This window comes from Bufo gargarizans, chromosome 3 (genome assembly GCF_014858855.1).
Source record: "Bufo gargarizans isolate SCDJY-AF-19 chromosome 3, ASM1485885v1, whole genome shotgun sequence".
Taxonomy (NCBI): domain Eukaryota; kingdom Metazoa; phylum Chordata; class Amphibia; order Anura; family Bufonidae; genus Bufo; species Bufo gargarizans.
Window position 1 is genome coordinate 543,012,365 of NC_058082.1, and position 18,091 is coordinate 543,030,455.

Below are 18,091 nucleotides of genomic sequence, written 5' to 3' on the forward strand. Positions count from 1 at the left end.
ACTTCCTTGGTTTTAAGGTGTTTACTCCACTGCAGTTCATGCTTTGCATGCAGGTGCCTGGTCATGCAGGTTGTGCTCAGGTTCAGAACGTTAATGCCTCGCTTCAGGCTCTGATGGCACAGCGTGCAAACCACTCGGGTCTTGTCGTCAGCACATTGTTTGAAGAAGTGCCATGCCAGGGAACTCCTTGAAGCTGCCTTTGGGGTGCTCGGTCCCAGATGGCGGCGGTCAGTAGCAGGCGGAGTCTCTTGGCGGCGGGTGTTCTGCTTTTGCCCACTGCTCCCTCTTTTGCTACGCTGTTGGCTCGGTCTCACCACTGCCTCTTCCTCCGAACTGTGAAAGTCAGTGGCACGACCTTCATTCCATGTGGGGTCTAGGACCTCATCGTCCCCTGCATCGTCTTCCACCCAGTCTTGATCCCTGACCTCCTGTTCAGTCTGCACACTGCAGAAAGACGCAGCAGTTGGCACCTGTGTTTCGTCATCATCAGAGACATGCTGAGGTGGTATTCCCATGTCCTCATCATCAGGAAACATAAGTGGTTGTGCGTCAGTGCATTCTATGTCTTTCACCGCTGGGGAAGGGCTAGGTGGATGCCCTTGGGAAACCCTGCCAGCGGAGTCTTCAAACAGCATAAGAGACTGCTGCATAACTTGAGGCTGAGACAGTTTCCCTGGTATGCATGGGGGTGATGTGACAGACTGATGGGGTTGGTTTTCAGGCGCCATCTGTGCGCTTTCTGCAGAAGACTGGGTGGGAGATAATGTGAACGTGCTGGATCCACTGTCGGCCACCCAATTGACTAATGCCTGTACCTGCTCAGGCCTTACCATCCTTAGAACGGCATTGGGCCCCACCATATATCGCTGTAAATTCTGGCGGCTACTGGGACCTGAGGTAGTTGGTACACTAGGACGTGTGGATGTGGCAGAACGGCCACGTCCTCTCCCAGCACCAGAGGGTCCACTAACACCACCACGACCATGTCCACGTCCGCGTCCCTTACTAGATGTTTTTCTCATTGTTATGGTTCACCACAACAACAAATATATTATTTGGCCCAATGTATTGTATTCAAATTCAGCGGGATATAAATTTGAGGCCTAGTATTTAGGCGCTGGGTGACCGGTATGGATTTAGTGACAGAATTAGACTTGGAAATGCACAGAAGCGTGTGTGTGAAGTTATTCTGAATGACCCAATGTGCACCTTGAATATTATATACCCTTTTTGGGATAGATTTCAAATAGCTCTGATATAGCAGGAACCACTAAATTATGAAATTGCTAAATTGGGAATTGTACTTCAACCCAGAACAAAAAATGTGCTTTGACGGGCACTAAATAACTTTCCCAGCTACAACAGTACAGCGGTAACGAGAGATTTAGAGGGATTTAAATTTGAGGCCTAGTATTTAGGCGCTGGGTGACAGGTATGGGTTTAGTGACAGAATTAGACTTGGAAATACACAGTAGCGGGTGTGTGTGAAGTTATTCTGAATGACCCAATGTGCACCTTCAATATTATATACCCTTTTTGGGATAGATTTCAAATAGCTCTGATATAGCAGGAACCACTAAATTATGAAATTGCTAAATTGGGAATTGTACTTCAACCCAGAACAAAAAATGTGCTTTGACGGACACTAAATATCTTGCCCAGCAACAACAGTACAGCGGTGGGTAACGAGAGATTTAGAGGGATTTAAATTTGAGGCCTAGTATTTAGGCGCTGGGTCACCGGTATGGATTTAGTGACAGAATTAGACTTGGAAATGCACAGAAGCGTGTGTGTGAAGTTATTCTGAATGACCCTATGTGCACCTTCAATATTATATACCCTTTTAGGGATAGATTTCAAATAGCTCTGATATAGCAGAAACCACTAAATTATGAAATTGCTAAATTGGGAATTGTACTTCAACCCAGAACAAAAAATGTGCTTTGACGGACACTAAATATCTTGCCCAGCAACAACAGTACAGCGGTGGGTAACGAGAGATTTAGAGGGATTTAAATTTGAGGCCTAGTATTTAGGCGCTGGGTGACAGGTATGGGTTTAGTGACAGAATTAGACTTGGAAATACACAGTAGCGGGTGTGTGTGAAGTTATTCTGAATGACCCAATGTGCACCTTCAATATTATATACCCTTTTTGGGATAGATTTCAAATAGCTCTGATATAGCAGGAACCACTAAATTATGAAATTGCTAAATTGGGAATTGTACTTCAACCCAGAACAAAAAATGTGCTTTGACGGACACTAAATATCTTGCCCAGCAACAACAGTACAGTGGTGGGTAACGAGAGATTTAGAGGGATTTAAATTTGAGGCCTAGTATTTAGGCGCTGGGTCACCGGTATGGATTTAGTGACAGAATTAGACTTGGAAATGCACAGAAGCGTGTGTGTGAAGTTATTCTGAATGACCCTATGTGCACCTTCAATATTATATACCCTTTTAGGGATAGATTTCAAATAGCTCTGATATAGCAGAAACCACTAAATTATGAAATTGCTAAATTGGGAATTGTACTTCAACCCAGAACAAAAAATGTGCTTTGACGGACACTAAATATCTTGCCCAGCAACAACAGTACAGCGGTGGGTAACGAGAGATTTAGAGGGATTTAAATTTGAGGCCTAGTATTTAGGCGCTGGGTGACAGGTATGGGTTTAGTGACAGAATTAGACTTGGAAATACACAGTAGCGGGTGTGTGTGAAGTTATTCTGAATGACCCAATGTGCACCTTCAATATTATATACCCTTTTTGGGATAGATTTCAAATAGCTCTGATATAGCAGGAACCACTAAATTATGAAATTGCTAAATTGGGAATTGTACTTCAACCCAGAACAAAAAATGTGCTTTGACGGACACTAAATATCTTGCCCAGCAACAACAGTACAGCGGTGGGTAACGAGAGATTTAGAGGGATTTAAATTTGAGGCCTAGTATTTAGGCGCTGGGTCACCGGTATGGATTTAGTGACAGAATTAGACTTGGAAATGCACAGAAGCGTGTGTGTGAAGTTATTCTGAATGACCCTATGTGCACCTTCAATATTATATACCCTTTTAGGGATAGATTTCAAATAGCTCTGATATAGCAGAAACCACTAAATTATGAAATTGCTAAATTGGGAATTGTACTTCAACCCAGAACAAAAAATGTGCTTTGACGGACACTAAATATCTTGCCCAGCAACAACAGTACAGCGGTGGGTAACGAGAGATTTAGAGGGATTTAAATTTGAGGCCTAGTATTTAGGCGCTGGGTCACCGGTATGGATTTAGTGACAGAATTAGACTTGGAAATGCACAGAAGCGTGTGTGTGAAGTTATTCTGAATGACCCTATGTGCACCTTCAATATTATATACCCTTTTAGGGATAGATTTCAAATAGCTCTGATATAGCAGAAACCACTAAATTATGAAATTGCTAAATTGGGAATTGTACTTCAACCCAGAACAAAAAATGTGCTTTGACGGACACTAAATATCTTGCCCAGCAACAACAGTACAGTGGTGGGTAACGAGAGATTTAGAGGGATTTAAATTTGAGGCCTAGTATTTAGGCGCTGGGTCACCGGTATGGATTTAGTGACAGAATTAGACTTGGAAATGCACAGAAGCGTGTGTGTGAAGTTATTCTGAATGACCCTATGTGCACCTTCAATATTATATACCCTTTTAGGGATAGATTTCAAATAGCTCTGATATAGCAGAAACCACTAAATTATGAAATTGCTAAATTGGGAATTGTACTTCAACCCAGAACAAAAAATGTGCTTTGACGGACACTAAATATCTTGCCCAGCAACAACAGTACAGCGGTGGGTAACGAGAGATTTAGAGGGATTTAAATTTGAGGCCTAGTATTTAGGCGCTGGGTGACAGGTATGGGTTTAGTGACAGAATTAGACTTGGAAATACACAGTAGCGGGTGTGTGTGAAGTTATTCTGAATGACCCAATGTGCACCTTCAATATTATATACCCTTTTTGGGATAGATTTCAAATAGCTCTGATATAGCAGGAACCACTAAATTATGAAATTGCTAAATTGGGAATTGTATTTCAACCCAGAACAAGAAATGTGCTTGAACGGACACTAAATAACTCGCCCAGCTACAGCACTAGGGACAGATTTAGCTGGATATAAATTTGAGGCCTAGTATTTAGGCGCTGGGTGACCGGTATGGATTTAGTGACAGAATTAGACTGGGATATGGCCAAAAAATGAACAGACTATTGCTGGTTAAATGCACTTGGTGTGACAGCTTCACCCTGATGTAGGCTTTAGCCAAAAAACAACCACACCATTGAGGGTTAAATGCACTTGGTGACAGGCGCAGCTTGCCCCTGATTTTGTATATGGCCAAAAAATGAACAGACTATTGCTGGTTAAATGCACTTGGTGTGACAGCTTCACCCTGATGTAGGCTTTAGCCAAAAAACAACCACACCATTGAGGGTTAAATGCACTTGGTGACAGGCGCAGCTTGCCCCTGATTTTGTATATGGCCAAAAAATGAACAGACTATTGCTGGTTAAATGCACTTGGTGTGACAGCTTCACCCTGATGTAGGCTTTAGCCAAAAAACAACCACACCATTGAGGGTTAAATGCACTTGGTCGCAGCTTGTGCTGGCGCACCACAAGACACAAAATGGCCGCCGATCACCCCAGAAAAATGAGACTGACAAACGGTCTGTGCAGCCTAAAAACAGTGAGCAATTGAGGATCAGCAGCTCAATGATCCACAGCTGCAGATCGATCAGTTAATCAAGTCCTTTGGAGGAGTTAATCTGCCTAATCTCGCCCTACTGTCGCAGCCGCAACCTCTCCCTACGCTAATCAGAGCAGAGTGACGGGCGGCGCTATGTGACTCCAGCTTAAATAGAGGCTGGGTCACATGGTGCTCTGGCCAATCACAGCCATGCCAATAGTAGGCATGGCTGTGATGGCCTCTTGGGGCAAGTAGTATGACGCTTGTTGATTGGCTGCTTTGCAGCCTTTCAAAAAGCGCCAAGAAAGCGTCACAAAAGCGCGAAGAAAGCGACGAACACCGAACCCGAACCCGGACTTTTACGAAAATGTCCGGGTTCGGGTCCGTGTCACGGACACCCCAAAATTCGGTACGAACCCGAACTATACAGTTCGAGTTCGCTCATCCCTAGTCGCAACTTGTGCTGGCGCACCACAAGACACAATATGGCCACCGATCACCCCAGAAAAAAGTGACTGACAAACGGTCTGGGCAGCCTAAAAACAGTGAGCAATTGAGTATCAGCAGCCCAATGGTTCAAGGAAAATGAAGTAGAGGTGCTCGATTTGCCCCCACAGTCCCCAGATCTCCAGTATGCACCAACATTGGGAATGTGTAGAAGATACCTTGGAACATATTTTGATTGAGAGCATGCCCAGAAGGATTCAGGCATTGTTGAAAGGCAAAGGTGGACTTACAAAATACTAAATAAATAATACAAATTTGAATTTAGTATTTCAGGAGCAAAACAGTAACAATTCAATTAAATGACAAGAATCTGCGTAACTATCAGATGCTAAATAGTTGCAAGTCCAATTTATGTATGGAATAGCCAAGTTGAGTCTATAAAATGGTGGTAGTCTCACGTTCGAAGCTGTAGTAGATGGTAAGATATGGAGTCTGAAAGTCAAATTTTCAAAACATTGTTACCCTTTTGCTTGTCAGTGTAGACTGACAGTATACCACACCTCAACCAGCCTAAGTTCATTAAAAAAGTAATAATAATTGTAGAATATTTAAGAAGCTACTCATTTTATTATTTTGGACACATTCAAGTAGTTAGGATGACTTATAGGTACAGAGGCAGGATACCCAAACTTGCTGCAGGGATCTTATAACATCTTGATGCTGTGTGAGCAGGCAATATTTGAATATATCAGTGTGGTTAAATACTATTGATGGGTCCTAGGCAGCGCAGTCCAAGAATGCTCACTATCAGAGATGAGCGAATTTCTCAAAACTGAACAAATAACTTAAGTCTGAACTCTGCCTTACAGGTCAATGATATCGTCAAGAAGAAGCATATTCCTTTTACACCATCGTCAGCTGATTCCACAGAGATGTCTACAGTATCTGTTCTAATAAACGATACAAGTAGAGCCCCCCAACAGAGTAGAGAGGGTGTCAACAGTAAGTTTGTGTTGATGTCACTGATTATTTTGCACTTCCTCTGATCCGTCAGAACAATAAACCCCAAAAAATGGATCCTGCCTGTTGAGCATCCGCCTTCACTTGGTCAGCATTTGGTTAGTAATTCATCAGTATTGCTAACGCAACAAACAAAATAAAAACATGAGTGGATCCAAAACAGATATGACAAGTGAATGGAATATTTGCATGTGTTATGTGTTTTGTACCCACTCCTGCTTTTGGCTAACAAATCATAAGCCAATTTTGATGGGGCCGTACAGGCCTTACATCTTCTACATAGACAGGATCTATTTTGCCTCTTATTTTTCCTTCCAGATCAGAAGAAGGGTAAAATAAAGGATGATTTCAACCAGGTGTGGGGATCCGCTCTGGTAGGCAGTGGTAGCGAGTGCAGTATAGAGGCAACACAGACCGGACTTGGTGTAAAACACAATGCTTTTTTTATTCACATGGTGCATACAAGTGAAAGACGGTGCAGTTCATAGGGAGGGTGGTCACACACAACAGAAAAATAATAGTTCAAACACAGCAAGTCCCTGTTGCAGGCTACTTGAGGCCTGTTTCCATCACACAAAGCAAAGTCTATTTCAATGTCACCTTTTTCTCCTTGGTGAAGTACGTCCCTGGGTCTGGCTTCTAGCCAGACCTGCACACTCCTTTACAGGCCTCAGCACACAGCCCAGCTCACCTCCACTTCTCACTCTCACAGCCAGAGAACACAGAAGCTCCACATTGAGCACCACACCCTTGTTGCTGGTCGGGTTTTAACCCTTCCCTGCAAAATCTGGTCTGGACCGTGGGGAGACAGGTACCCGCCCACATATCTGCCTGCTCCCAGTAAGAGCCGGCCCGGATCTGCTGTGCTAACAGCCTAACCGCTGCAAAATACACTTTTCCGGCTCTTACTCCACCCGGGCCAGATCCCCCGGTGCCACGTACCTCCCGTCTACCACCAGCCCAGGTACTCACCTACATTTCCCCCCCCCCTTTGTTCAACCCTGAAGGGTTCCACACCCTGTTCAATCCTGAGAGGTTGGACACATGTACAACAGTGTACCCGGGACAAGGCATCGGCATTCCCCTGTAAGCGGCCTGCCCTGTGTTCGACACTGAACTTAAAATTCTGGAGGGACAAGAACCATCTGGTGACCCGGGCACTCCCCTCCTTGGCCCGGCTCATCCACTGGAGAGGGGAATGGTCGGTCACCAGACCCCTAACAGATAGTACCTAAGGGACTCGAGGGCCCTTAATGGCCAGGCATTATCTCTCTACCACGCTGTACCTGGTTTCCGCTGGGGTGAGTATGCGACTCAAGAAGACAATGGGGTGTTCCTCCCCACCGACTTCCTGAGAGAGTACTGCCCCTAGGCCTACTCCAGAGGCGTCCGTCTGAACGACAAATTCTCGTGTGAAGTCAGGTGTCACCAAAACTGGGGACCCACATAGAGACGACTTCAAATGGGAGAACGCCTCTTCGCCTGCTCATCCCAGCGGACTATCACCGCCTTCCTCCCCTTTAAAAGTCCTGTCAATGGGGCCGCTACTGTGGCAAAGTTGGGGATAAAGCGCATGTAATATCCTATCATCCCTAGGAACAAACGTACTTGCTTGGTGGTAAGAGGTCTGGGCCAGCTCTTGATTGCCTCAACCTTGTCTACCTGGGGTTTGACAACTCCCGCCCAATCACGTATCCCAGGTACCGGACTTCCTCGAACCCGATTGAACACTTTTTTGGGTTGGCCGTCAGTCCGGCTTTTCTAAGTGAATCGACTACGGCCTGTACCATGGGCAGGTGACTCTCCCAGTCCTGGCTAAACACGATGATGTCGTCCAGATATGCTGAAGCATATGGACAATGGGGCTGTAGGATGACGTCCATCAATCGCTGGAAGGTGGCTGGAGCACCATGTAGGCCAAAGGGCAAAACTTGATACTGAAATAACCCCTCGGGGGTGACAAAGGCAGTCTTCTCCTTTGCCGCCTCCGTGAGAGGCACCTGCCAATATCCGTTTGTGAGGTCGAGGACCGAGAAATAGCAAGCTTTACCTAGCCGTTCTATGAGCTTGTCTCCCCGGGGCATGGGTAGGCATCGAATTTCAACACTTCATTGAGCTTTCTAAAGTCTTTGCAGAAGCGCAGAGTACTGCCAGGTTTTGGGATGAGGACTATGGGGCTGGCCCACTCGCTCCTTGACTCCTCAATCACGCCTAACCTCAACATGGACCTTACTTCTTCTGCAATGGCCTGTCGCCGGGCCTCTGGTACACGATACGGTTGTAACCGTACCCTGACGTGGAGCTCGGTGACGATGTCATGTCGGACTACCGAAGTTCGACCCGGAAGCTCAGAGAACATGTCCCTATTTCGACTCACCAACTCTTTGGCTTCCTGAGCCTGTTTGGTCGACAGACCAGCCGCTATCTTTACCGCAGAGGTGCCCTCCGGGACCTCGGGAGGGGCCGGGATCTTCCCCGCAGACAAGACAGTGGCTGGGCCGTCCCCAACGAGACACTCCCTATCTCTCCACGATTTCAGTAAATTTACATGATATACCTGTTCGGGCTTCCGGCGACCTGGCTGGGATATCCTGTAATTAACTGCCCCTACCTTCTCTTTCACCTCATAGGGACCTTGCCACCGTGCCAAAAACTTACTGTCAATGGTGGGGACTAACACCAGTACCCGGTCATCCGGGTTAAATGTCCAGACCTGGGCACTCCGGTTGTATACCCGGCTTTGTGCCAGTTGGGCGGCCTCCATGTGTTCCTGGACGATTGGTAGGACTGTCTCTATACGGTTCTGCATCTTCTATATGTTCTATAATACTCTTGTGTGCGGTGGGCTGTTGCTCCCACGCCTCTTTAGCGATGTCCAGCAACCCTTGTGGACGCCAACCATATAATAGCTCGAAGGGCGAGAATCCCGTAGATGCCTGGGGCTCTTCTCGCATTGCGAACAATATGTACGGCAGCAACAGGTCCCAATCCTTTCCGTCTTTGGCTACGGTTCTTTTGAGCATAGTTTTTAAGGTTTTGTTAAAGCGCTCCATCAGTCTGTCGGTTTGAGGATGGTATACGGACGTGTGTAAGCGTTTAACCCCTAAAAGCTTGCAGAGCTCCCTCGTCACCTTAGACATGAAGGGGTCCCCTGGTTGGTCAGGATCTCTTTCAGAATCCCCACCCTTGCAAACATACCCATGAGCTCTTTAGCTATGAGCTTAGCTGAAGTATGACGTAGTGGGATGGCCTCAGGATAAAGTCTAGGACCACCAAGATATGCTGGTGCCCTCTGGCCGACTTGTTTATGGGGCCTACCAGATCCATCCCTATTCTTTCGATGGGGACCTCGATAATAAGCATGGGTACTAGGGGACTGCGATAGTGGGGCTGAGGGCTCGTCATCTGACATATTGGACCGGATTGGCAAAACCTTTTGACCTCATAAACCCCGGGCCAATAGAACCTTTTGCAGAATCCGCTCTTGTTTTTTTTTTACGCCCAAATGTCCTCCCAGCACGTGGGAGTGGGCCAAGTCCAGTTCCATACGGCGGTATATTTGGGGTACCACCAGCTGCTCCACTACCTCCTGCTGCACCTTGTCCACCCTGTACAGCAGGTCCTGGTTAAATGCCAGATGGGGAAACACCGAGTCGGTCCCTGGGTGCTGAGCTACCCCATTTACCACAGTCACCCCTTCCCTCGCCCGCAATAATGTCGGATCCTGGAGCTGGGCAGTCGCGAACGTGTCACGGGATACCTCCAGGTCCGGGATGGACGGGGTTTCCACGGATTCGCCTGCCAACACCTCTAGGGGAAACTTATCGGGATGACACTCAACAGGTGACGTGGTGACCCCTACGGCTGGTACCCCCGCATCGGGATCTTCAGGCACTGGGCCCGATTGTCGTCCGTCCCTGAGGGAAGGCATATCGCTCTTCCATATCCAGAACAAAGGAAAATCCCTTCCCAGTATGGCAGTATAAGGAATTTGGCATCCCACTCCGACGACATGCTGCACCTCTCGGCCCAACACGGTCATGGTAACTCTGGCCGCGGGGTACTCCCGGCGGTCCCCATGGATACAGACAATGGACAAGGTTTGTTTCTCTGGGAGTGTCTCAGACACTAAGGACTCATGTACGAGGGTCACTAGGCTCCCAGAGTCCAGCAAAGTATTAACCGGATGCCCATCGACCAAGACTTGGCACAGGGGCGGCATATCGGCGGCCAGCTTGGGATCTGCGGTACATACAGGCCGGGCAAAGAAAGAGGAACGGCGAGCTAACCCGCAGTCCATGGGTTCGGGTGTTTGAGGACAGTTCGCTGCCCTATGTTCCAGGCCGTGGCAGTGCCAACATTGAATCCCCGTGGTCCCTCCCCGGTCTCTTTTCCCCAGAGCAGAACTATCCTCCCACCCTTTGTGGTTGGGTTCCTTTTTCCGGATCCCTAGCCTGAGGTGGAGCCTGACGGGTTTCCCGTGTCTGCATTGAGTCCCGCACCAAGTCCTGGATCGCCACATACCTCTGGACTAGGCTTACTAACTGATCCAGGTTGCCAGGGTCTCCCTGACCAACTCAGCGCTGTATGGCCCTTGGCAGTGTCTTCACGAAACGGTCCACGACCACTCGCTCGACCATTTGGGAGGGGCTTAAAGTTTCCGGCTGGAGCCACTTCCTCACCAGATATACCAGGTCATATGCCTGAGACCGGACGGGTCTGGACTCAGAAAAGGCCCACCGACGTACTCGCTGCGTCCGCACATAGGTAGTAACTCCCAAGCGGGCCATCACCTCATCCTTCAGCTTCCCATAGTCCTGGGCCTCCTCCCTGCTGAGGTCGAAGTACGCTTTTTGGGCGTCTCCGACTAGGAATGTCGCCACCACTTCAGCCCATTGTCCCGACGGTAAGTTCTCCTGTTCCGTGGTCCTCTCAAATACCATCAGGAATGCCTCTACATCATCCTCCGGAGCCATTTTCCTTAATGCTGAACTGACTTTATCCCTGGGAACCGACGGCGACGGAATCACTGCCGGTGGGGTCTCTCGCTGGGACGCCTCTTGCATAAGCGCCATTTTCTGTACCAGCAAACTGTTTGTTTGTTGCTGTTGTGCGTTGCTCTGCACCAACTGCTTAACCAGCTCCTCCATTTTGTCCGGGATGACCAAGCTTGCTGGTTTAATGTATGACATGCAACCGTGCACCACCCGGATAAATATTCTTGGCCAGCCTCACTGCAAAATGCACGCATCCTCCACCAATTGTGGGGATCCGCTCTGGTATGCAGTGGTAGCGAGTGCAGTATAGAGGCAACACAGACCGGACTTGGTATGAAAAGAGAGGTTTGTCCAGCTTGTAGATTGTGGTAATCCAGAAGGCTTTTTATTCAATATTCAATATAAAATCCAGGTACAAGAATGCAGAGTCTACATGTTTCGGGCACAATTCAGTCTTAGCCCTTACTCATGACTGTTTCAAATACACTGTCGAGTTTACCCTTATAGGGAGGAGGGAGAGCTCCCTCACCTGAGGCAATCAGGCTGAAGATCAACCCCTCCCTTCCACAAGGGTGTACATAGATAAAAACATACCAAAAAATAATCTATATAAAAAACAAATTAAAGAAGTAGGGAGGAAAAAAAAAAGAGATAAATTAACAGTTAAAACTGTAGGATTAAATCCAGTGTTTTGTTAAGACCTTGTGGCTGGCGACTTTCTAACTGGAAAATCCAATATGATTCTCTGTTTAAGAGTTTCCTTTTTCTGTCACCACCTCTTATTGGTTTTTTAACCTTTTCAATACCTTGTACTGACATATAGGAGACATCACCACCATGTACCATAGCAAAATGGAGGCTTGCCGCCGATATATTGCGGTTCTCATGATGCGGTATGTCTGATATGTTTTCTAATGTGTGTTTTTATTATTTTGCCCTTTCTCTGATCTGTCAGAACAATAATCCCCAAAAACGGATCCTGTCTGTTGAGTATCCGCCTTCACTCTGTCAGCATTTTGTCAGTAATCCATCAGTGTTGCTAAAGCAAAAAAACAAAACAGGAGTGGATCCAAAACAGAGATGACACGTGAATGGAATATTTGCATGTCTTCTGTGTTTTATACCCACTCTTGATTTTGACTACCAAATCATAAGCCAATTCTGATGCAAAATAGGGACCATGCCATACAGGCCTTACAGTTGCTACATAGACAAGATCCATGGTGCGTCTCATTTTTCCTTCCTTTCCATCAGAAGAAGGGTCAATCAAATGATGATGTCAGCCAGGCCAAAAGGAAAAATAGTGGCCCAGTCATGAAGTTGGGGGGGTGAGCAGCATGAGAAGTCCGCAGAGTGGCCCACTGACAGAGTGGAGAGGTGGCAGCAGCATGAGGATACCACAGAGTGGCCCAGTGACATAGTGTTGACGTGGCAGCAGCATGAATAGACCACATAGTGGTGATGTGGCAGAAGCATAAGGAGACCACAGAGTGGTGAGGTGGCAGCAGCATGATTAGACCACAGAGTGGACTAGTGACACAGTTTTGAGGTGGAATCAGCGTGAGGAGACCACAGAGTGGTGATGTGACAGCAGCCTGAGGAGACCACAAAGTGGCCCAGAGACAGAGTGGGGAGGTGGCAGCAGAATGAGGAGACCACAGAGTAGCCGAGAGATATAGTGTTGAGGTGGCAGAATCATGAGGAGACCACAGAGTGGTGAAGTGGCAGCAGCATGAGAAGACCACAGAGTGGCCCAGTGACATAGTGTTGATGTGGCAGTAGCATGAGGAGACCACAGAGTGGTGATGTGGCAGCAGCATGAGAAGACGCCAGAGTGGCTTAGTGATATAGTGTTGAGGTGGCAGCAGCATGAGGAAACCACAGAGTAATAAGGTGGCAGCAGCAGTAAGAGAACACAGAGTAGCCCAGTGACAGAGTGGGGAGGTGGCAGCAGCATTAAAAGACCACAGAGTGCCCCAGTGACATAGTGTTGATGTAACAGCAGCATGAGGAGACCAAAGAGTAATAAGGTGGCAGCAACAGGAGAACACAGAGTGGCCCAGTGACAGAGTGGGGAGGCGGCAGCAGCATGAGGAGACCACAGAGTGGCCAAGTGACATAGTGGTGAGGTGGCAGCAGCATGAGGAGTCTACAGAGTGGTGAGGTAGCAGCTGCATGAGGAGACCACAAAGTGGCCTCAGTGACAGAGTGGGGAGGTAGCAGCAACATGGGAAGACCACAGAGTGGTGATGTGGCAGCATCATTAGAAGACTACAAAGCGACCCAGTGACAGACTGGTGATGTGGCAGCAGCATGAGGAGACCACAGAATGATGAGGTGGCAGCAGCATAAGACGCCCACAGAATGGTGATGTGACATCATCATGAGGAGACCTTCACTGTCCCCTGGCAGTAAAATACCACCTTTATTTGGACTTTTGAATGTTCCTGACTACCTAAGATTGTATTTCTGGCAGACACTGTAACACCTAACCACCATCTTTCACAGCCGAACATAGAATGGCATTCTTCTTGTTCTGCTAGAGCACCTCTCTGCCCGCTGCAGCACTGATTGACTCATCTTCTCAGGATCATGTGAGCATCCTTCTTCTTATTTCCTAGTGCTTTTTCCCATGGACATGTTCAGTAAAATGGAGCTATGCGAGTTTATAGGTTAAGCCCATTAAGAGGTATCCAAGACAGAAAAATGGTTAAGAAAAGTGATAGCCAAGTTGATGGATTATAGCGATAAATAAACATTGTTAAAGGCATATGGACAATCTAGGGAATTGCTGTTCAAGGACAAAATTTTTTTCTTCTAACTTTCTCACTTTGGTCTCATCAAAGAGAAGACTTTCTAATCTATGCTCATTTTGGTTTAGCAAAATGTGAAATTTTCTCTCCAATATCCAACGCTGCTGAAGAATTTAGTTAAAAATGGTTTTGTTATTTTTGTGAAAGAGGAGGCTAAGAAATTTGTAGAGTTTTTAGGTTTACATCTATAATTAATGTATACCTAAATGGCATGGGGAAGGGATAGAGTTTTTTTTTCTGTGTATGAAAGGTACAATATATAATGGTATGAATAATATATATTAGTCAGGGACCGATCACATGTTTTTTTTTAACACTTAATGATTATGGGAGTTATACTGTACACCATGACAGATTTTAGGAGGAATAATACATACTTAAAGGAGTTTTTATCAGAGATGTGTTTTTTGTTTTTTTCTACTTTTCTTGCTCTCTTTGTTATATCTCATGCTCCTGCAAAATTAAGGGATTTCTTTATTGAGTATTTGATATGTTATATTTGTATTTTGAGGAGATAGAAGATTGAAAAGGAAGGTTAGGAAAGCTTATATTAATGGTTAATATTAGACCTTCAATTCTGGATGATTCTAAAGAACATACAACTTATGTGTGACTTTGGGACTGTTAGGAATAATATCCTGGAATATTAAAGGTTTATCTACTCCTATTAAGAGGGACAAAATACTAAGGCATTTAAATAGAGCACATATGGGAGCACATATACATTATTATAGGAGAAATATTTGAATAAGAAAGAAATGGATACATTATGTCAGATGTGGGTGAGCTCTGCAAGGGGGATCCGTGTAACCAGGTGAAGAGGTTGTTTGATTATTTTGCTTCATTAGGTAATTGTCAAGTGACTCAAATAGAAGAACATCCAACAGGTAGAGGATTTAAAGTAGTTTTAAAGGTCGTTAATAAATCTGATTATATTTAATAGTTCTGCCCCTAATAATCCAGGTAGATAATAATTCTTCAAGTCTTTAGAGAATCAGGTTAGTTTAGACTGTTCACAATATAAGGTGTTGGCAGGAGATTTTAACTCGATATGGAATGTTAAAATGGATAGGTCCTCCATAAATAGAATATTTAATAAGGAAAATAGATTTTTCTGGGGTATTTTCTTACTTATAATTCCAGTATCGGTCTAATAAAGTAAATCGGGTCACATTATAATGCCACACTTAACCAATGGACAGGTGATATATTTTATAATAAAGGAGCTGCTTTTCTAATCCTAAATAAATAAACTTGTGCACTTACTACAAATGACATAAATGTAAATAATTTCCTTATGGTGAATGTATTGTGTGAGCTGAAGATCTGAGCTTGCTCCATACAAGGCAGATGCTAGCTGTGAAATATAAGTGAACCCGGTCATAATGACAAAGATCAGAAATAACTTCCAGCCTGGTCATTTCACACCTTGAAAGCAACAGTCAGTAACGTCCATGAAATCCGAATGGTTACTCAGAGAGCCATTGGGTTTTCTTTGTCTTCAGAGCCCTTGCAGCAAGATTGCTGGCTTCTATTTGGTTGCGCTGGAATATGTGCAATGTAAAAATAAAAATTGTCCCAATCTTTAGGTAATTATATGTCAGAATACAGCCTGATATAACACATCATACAATAGAGATCCATGTCTGCCACATTTCTTACTATCTTAACATTTAAATGGATTGAAACCTTAGTAAGTTCTCTCATATGCCATTTGATATATCACAATTTTTTTTAGACATTAGACACAAATTCAGCATGAATATGGCTTCTCTCCTGTGTGGGTTTTTTGATGTTTAATAAGAGTTGATTTCTCACTAAACACTTCTCACTTTGAGGACAACAAAATGGCTTATCTCTTGTTTAAGTTCTCAGATGTGTATCAAAATTTTATTTGTGACTAAAACATTTCCCACATTCAGGACATTAATATGGCTTCTCTCCTGTGCAAATTCTCAGATGTGTTTAATAAGAGTTGATTTCTCACTAAACACTTCTCACTTTGAGGACAACAAAATGGCTTATCTCTTGTTTAAGTTCTCAGATGTGTATCAAAATTTTATTTGTGACTAAAACATTTCCCACATTCAGGACATAAATATGGCTTCTCTCCTGTGCAAATTCTCAGATGTGTTTCAATACTTGATGTGTTTCAACACATGAATATGGCTTTTGTCCTGTGTGTTTTTTTTTTCATGGTTAATAAGAATTGATTTCTCACTAAAACAATTCCTACATTCAGTACATGAAAAGGGCTTCTCTCCTAAGTCAGTTCTCAGATGTGTATCATGAGTTGATTTGTGACTAAAACATTTCCCACATTCAGGACATGAAAATGGCTTCTCTCCTGTGTGAGTTCTCTGATGTTTAATAAGACTTGATTTCTTACTAAAACACTTCCCACATTCAGGACATAAAAATGGCTTCTCTCCTGTGTGAGTTCTCAGATGTGTTTCACGATTAGATTTGCCACTAAAACACTTCCCACATTCAGGACATGAAAATGCCTTCTCTCCTGTGTGAGTTGTCAGATGTATATCACAAGTTGATTTAAGACTAAAACACTTCCCACATTCAGGACATGAAAATGACTTCTGTCCTGTGTGAATTCTCTGATGTTTAATAAGATTTGATTTATCAGTAAAACATTTTTCACATTTAGGACATGAATATGGCTTCTCTCCTGTGTGAGTTCTCTGATGTTTAATAAGACTTGGTTTCTGACTAAAACACTTTCCACATTCAGGACATGAAAATGGCTTCTCTCCTGTGTGAGTTCTCTGATGATTAATAAGACTAAATTTATCACTAAAACACTTCCCACATTCAGGACATGAAAATGGCTTCTCTCCTGTGTGAGTTCTCTGATGTTTAATAAGACTTGATTTCTCACTAAAACAGTTTCCACATTCAGGACATGAAAATGGCTTCTCTCCTGTGTGAGTTCTCAGATGTGTATTACGATTTGATTTCTCACTAAAACACTTCCCACATTCAGGACATGAAAATGCCTTCTCTCCTGTGTGAATTGTCAGATGTTTATCAAGATATGATTTGTAGCTAAAACACTTCCCACATTCAGGACATGAATATGGCTTCTCTCCTGTGTGAATTTTCGTATTAAAAGTTGTCTCATATTCTGAACATGGATATGGTCTTTCATCTTTGTGAATGTTCCTGTGCATATAAAGGTACGATTCATTTTCAAAATGTTTCCCATATTCAGAACTCACAGACATTTCACCCAGTCTATGTTCAGTGCTATTATTGACAATTTGTGATTGATTATCTTCTACTTTATAAGAAGAGGTACAATTTGACATCTATGGAAGCCTCTTATCCAGTCTTTACCTGAAAAAAGAAATAGTGCAAAGGTGTAAGAAATATCTCAGTAACATAAAATCAACTATACTTATATCAGTGAAATCTGCTAAAGTTAGATACATTAGTTGCTAATAAAAAAATAAAATCTAAACACTAATTAAAGGAAATTTGTCATCAGATATTATTTAGCACATTAAACTGTTCGTAGAAAGTGCCAGTTAGGAGTCTCCAGGTGCATAGAAACTGGAGTCTTCCTCTTCTAATTAGTAGTGATAAGCGGCAGGGGCAATATTCGAATTCGCGATATTTTGCGAATATTTTGGCGAATATTCGCCATATATTCGAGAATTTGCGAATTCATGATCTCCAGGCATTATTTTCTTGATTGCGAAAATTCGCATAAAATTTGCATACAAATTTTTCGCATAAAAATTCACATGAACTGGTATTTTCACAGAAATCGAATATTCACAATTACGAATATATTTTGCGATATTCAAAATATTCGCGAATTCTCGAAGTGCCAATATTCGCAATTAAAATTTGCAATTCGAATATTCGTGATCAACACTACTAATTAGTAAAGTGGTTTTCTTATCAGAGAAAACATCTAAAAATTGTACAAACAATATGAGGGACACATTGAATTTTCTACACAAGTTTTGTTCCATAAGACATTAGGCCAAATTTTGAGACAATTGGTGAATGTCCCCACTTTTACTGAATTAATTACAGATTAGTTCGATTTTAAAAAGTG

General features: G+C 44.2%; 1 protein-coding gene across 1 annotated transcript; it reads right to left on the reverse strand.

Moving 5' to 3' along the window:
- Window positions 1-16,607: 16,607 nt before the first annotated feature.
- LOC122932085 (gastrula zinc finger protein XlCGF71.1-like) lies at window positions 16,608-17,084 on the reverse strand (the record flags this gene model as incomplete). Its single annotated transcript, XM_044286289.1, has 1 exon — window positions 16,608-17,084. A coding segment is annotated over one exon (477 nt), but the record flags the coding sequence as incomplete, so codon positions are not given.
- Between the last annotated feature and the right edge of the window lie 1,007 nt (window positions 17,085-18,091).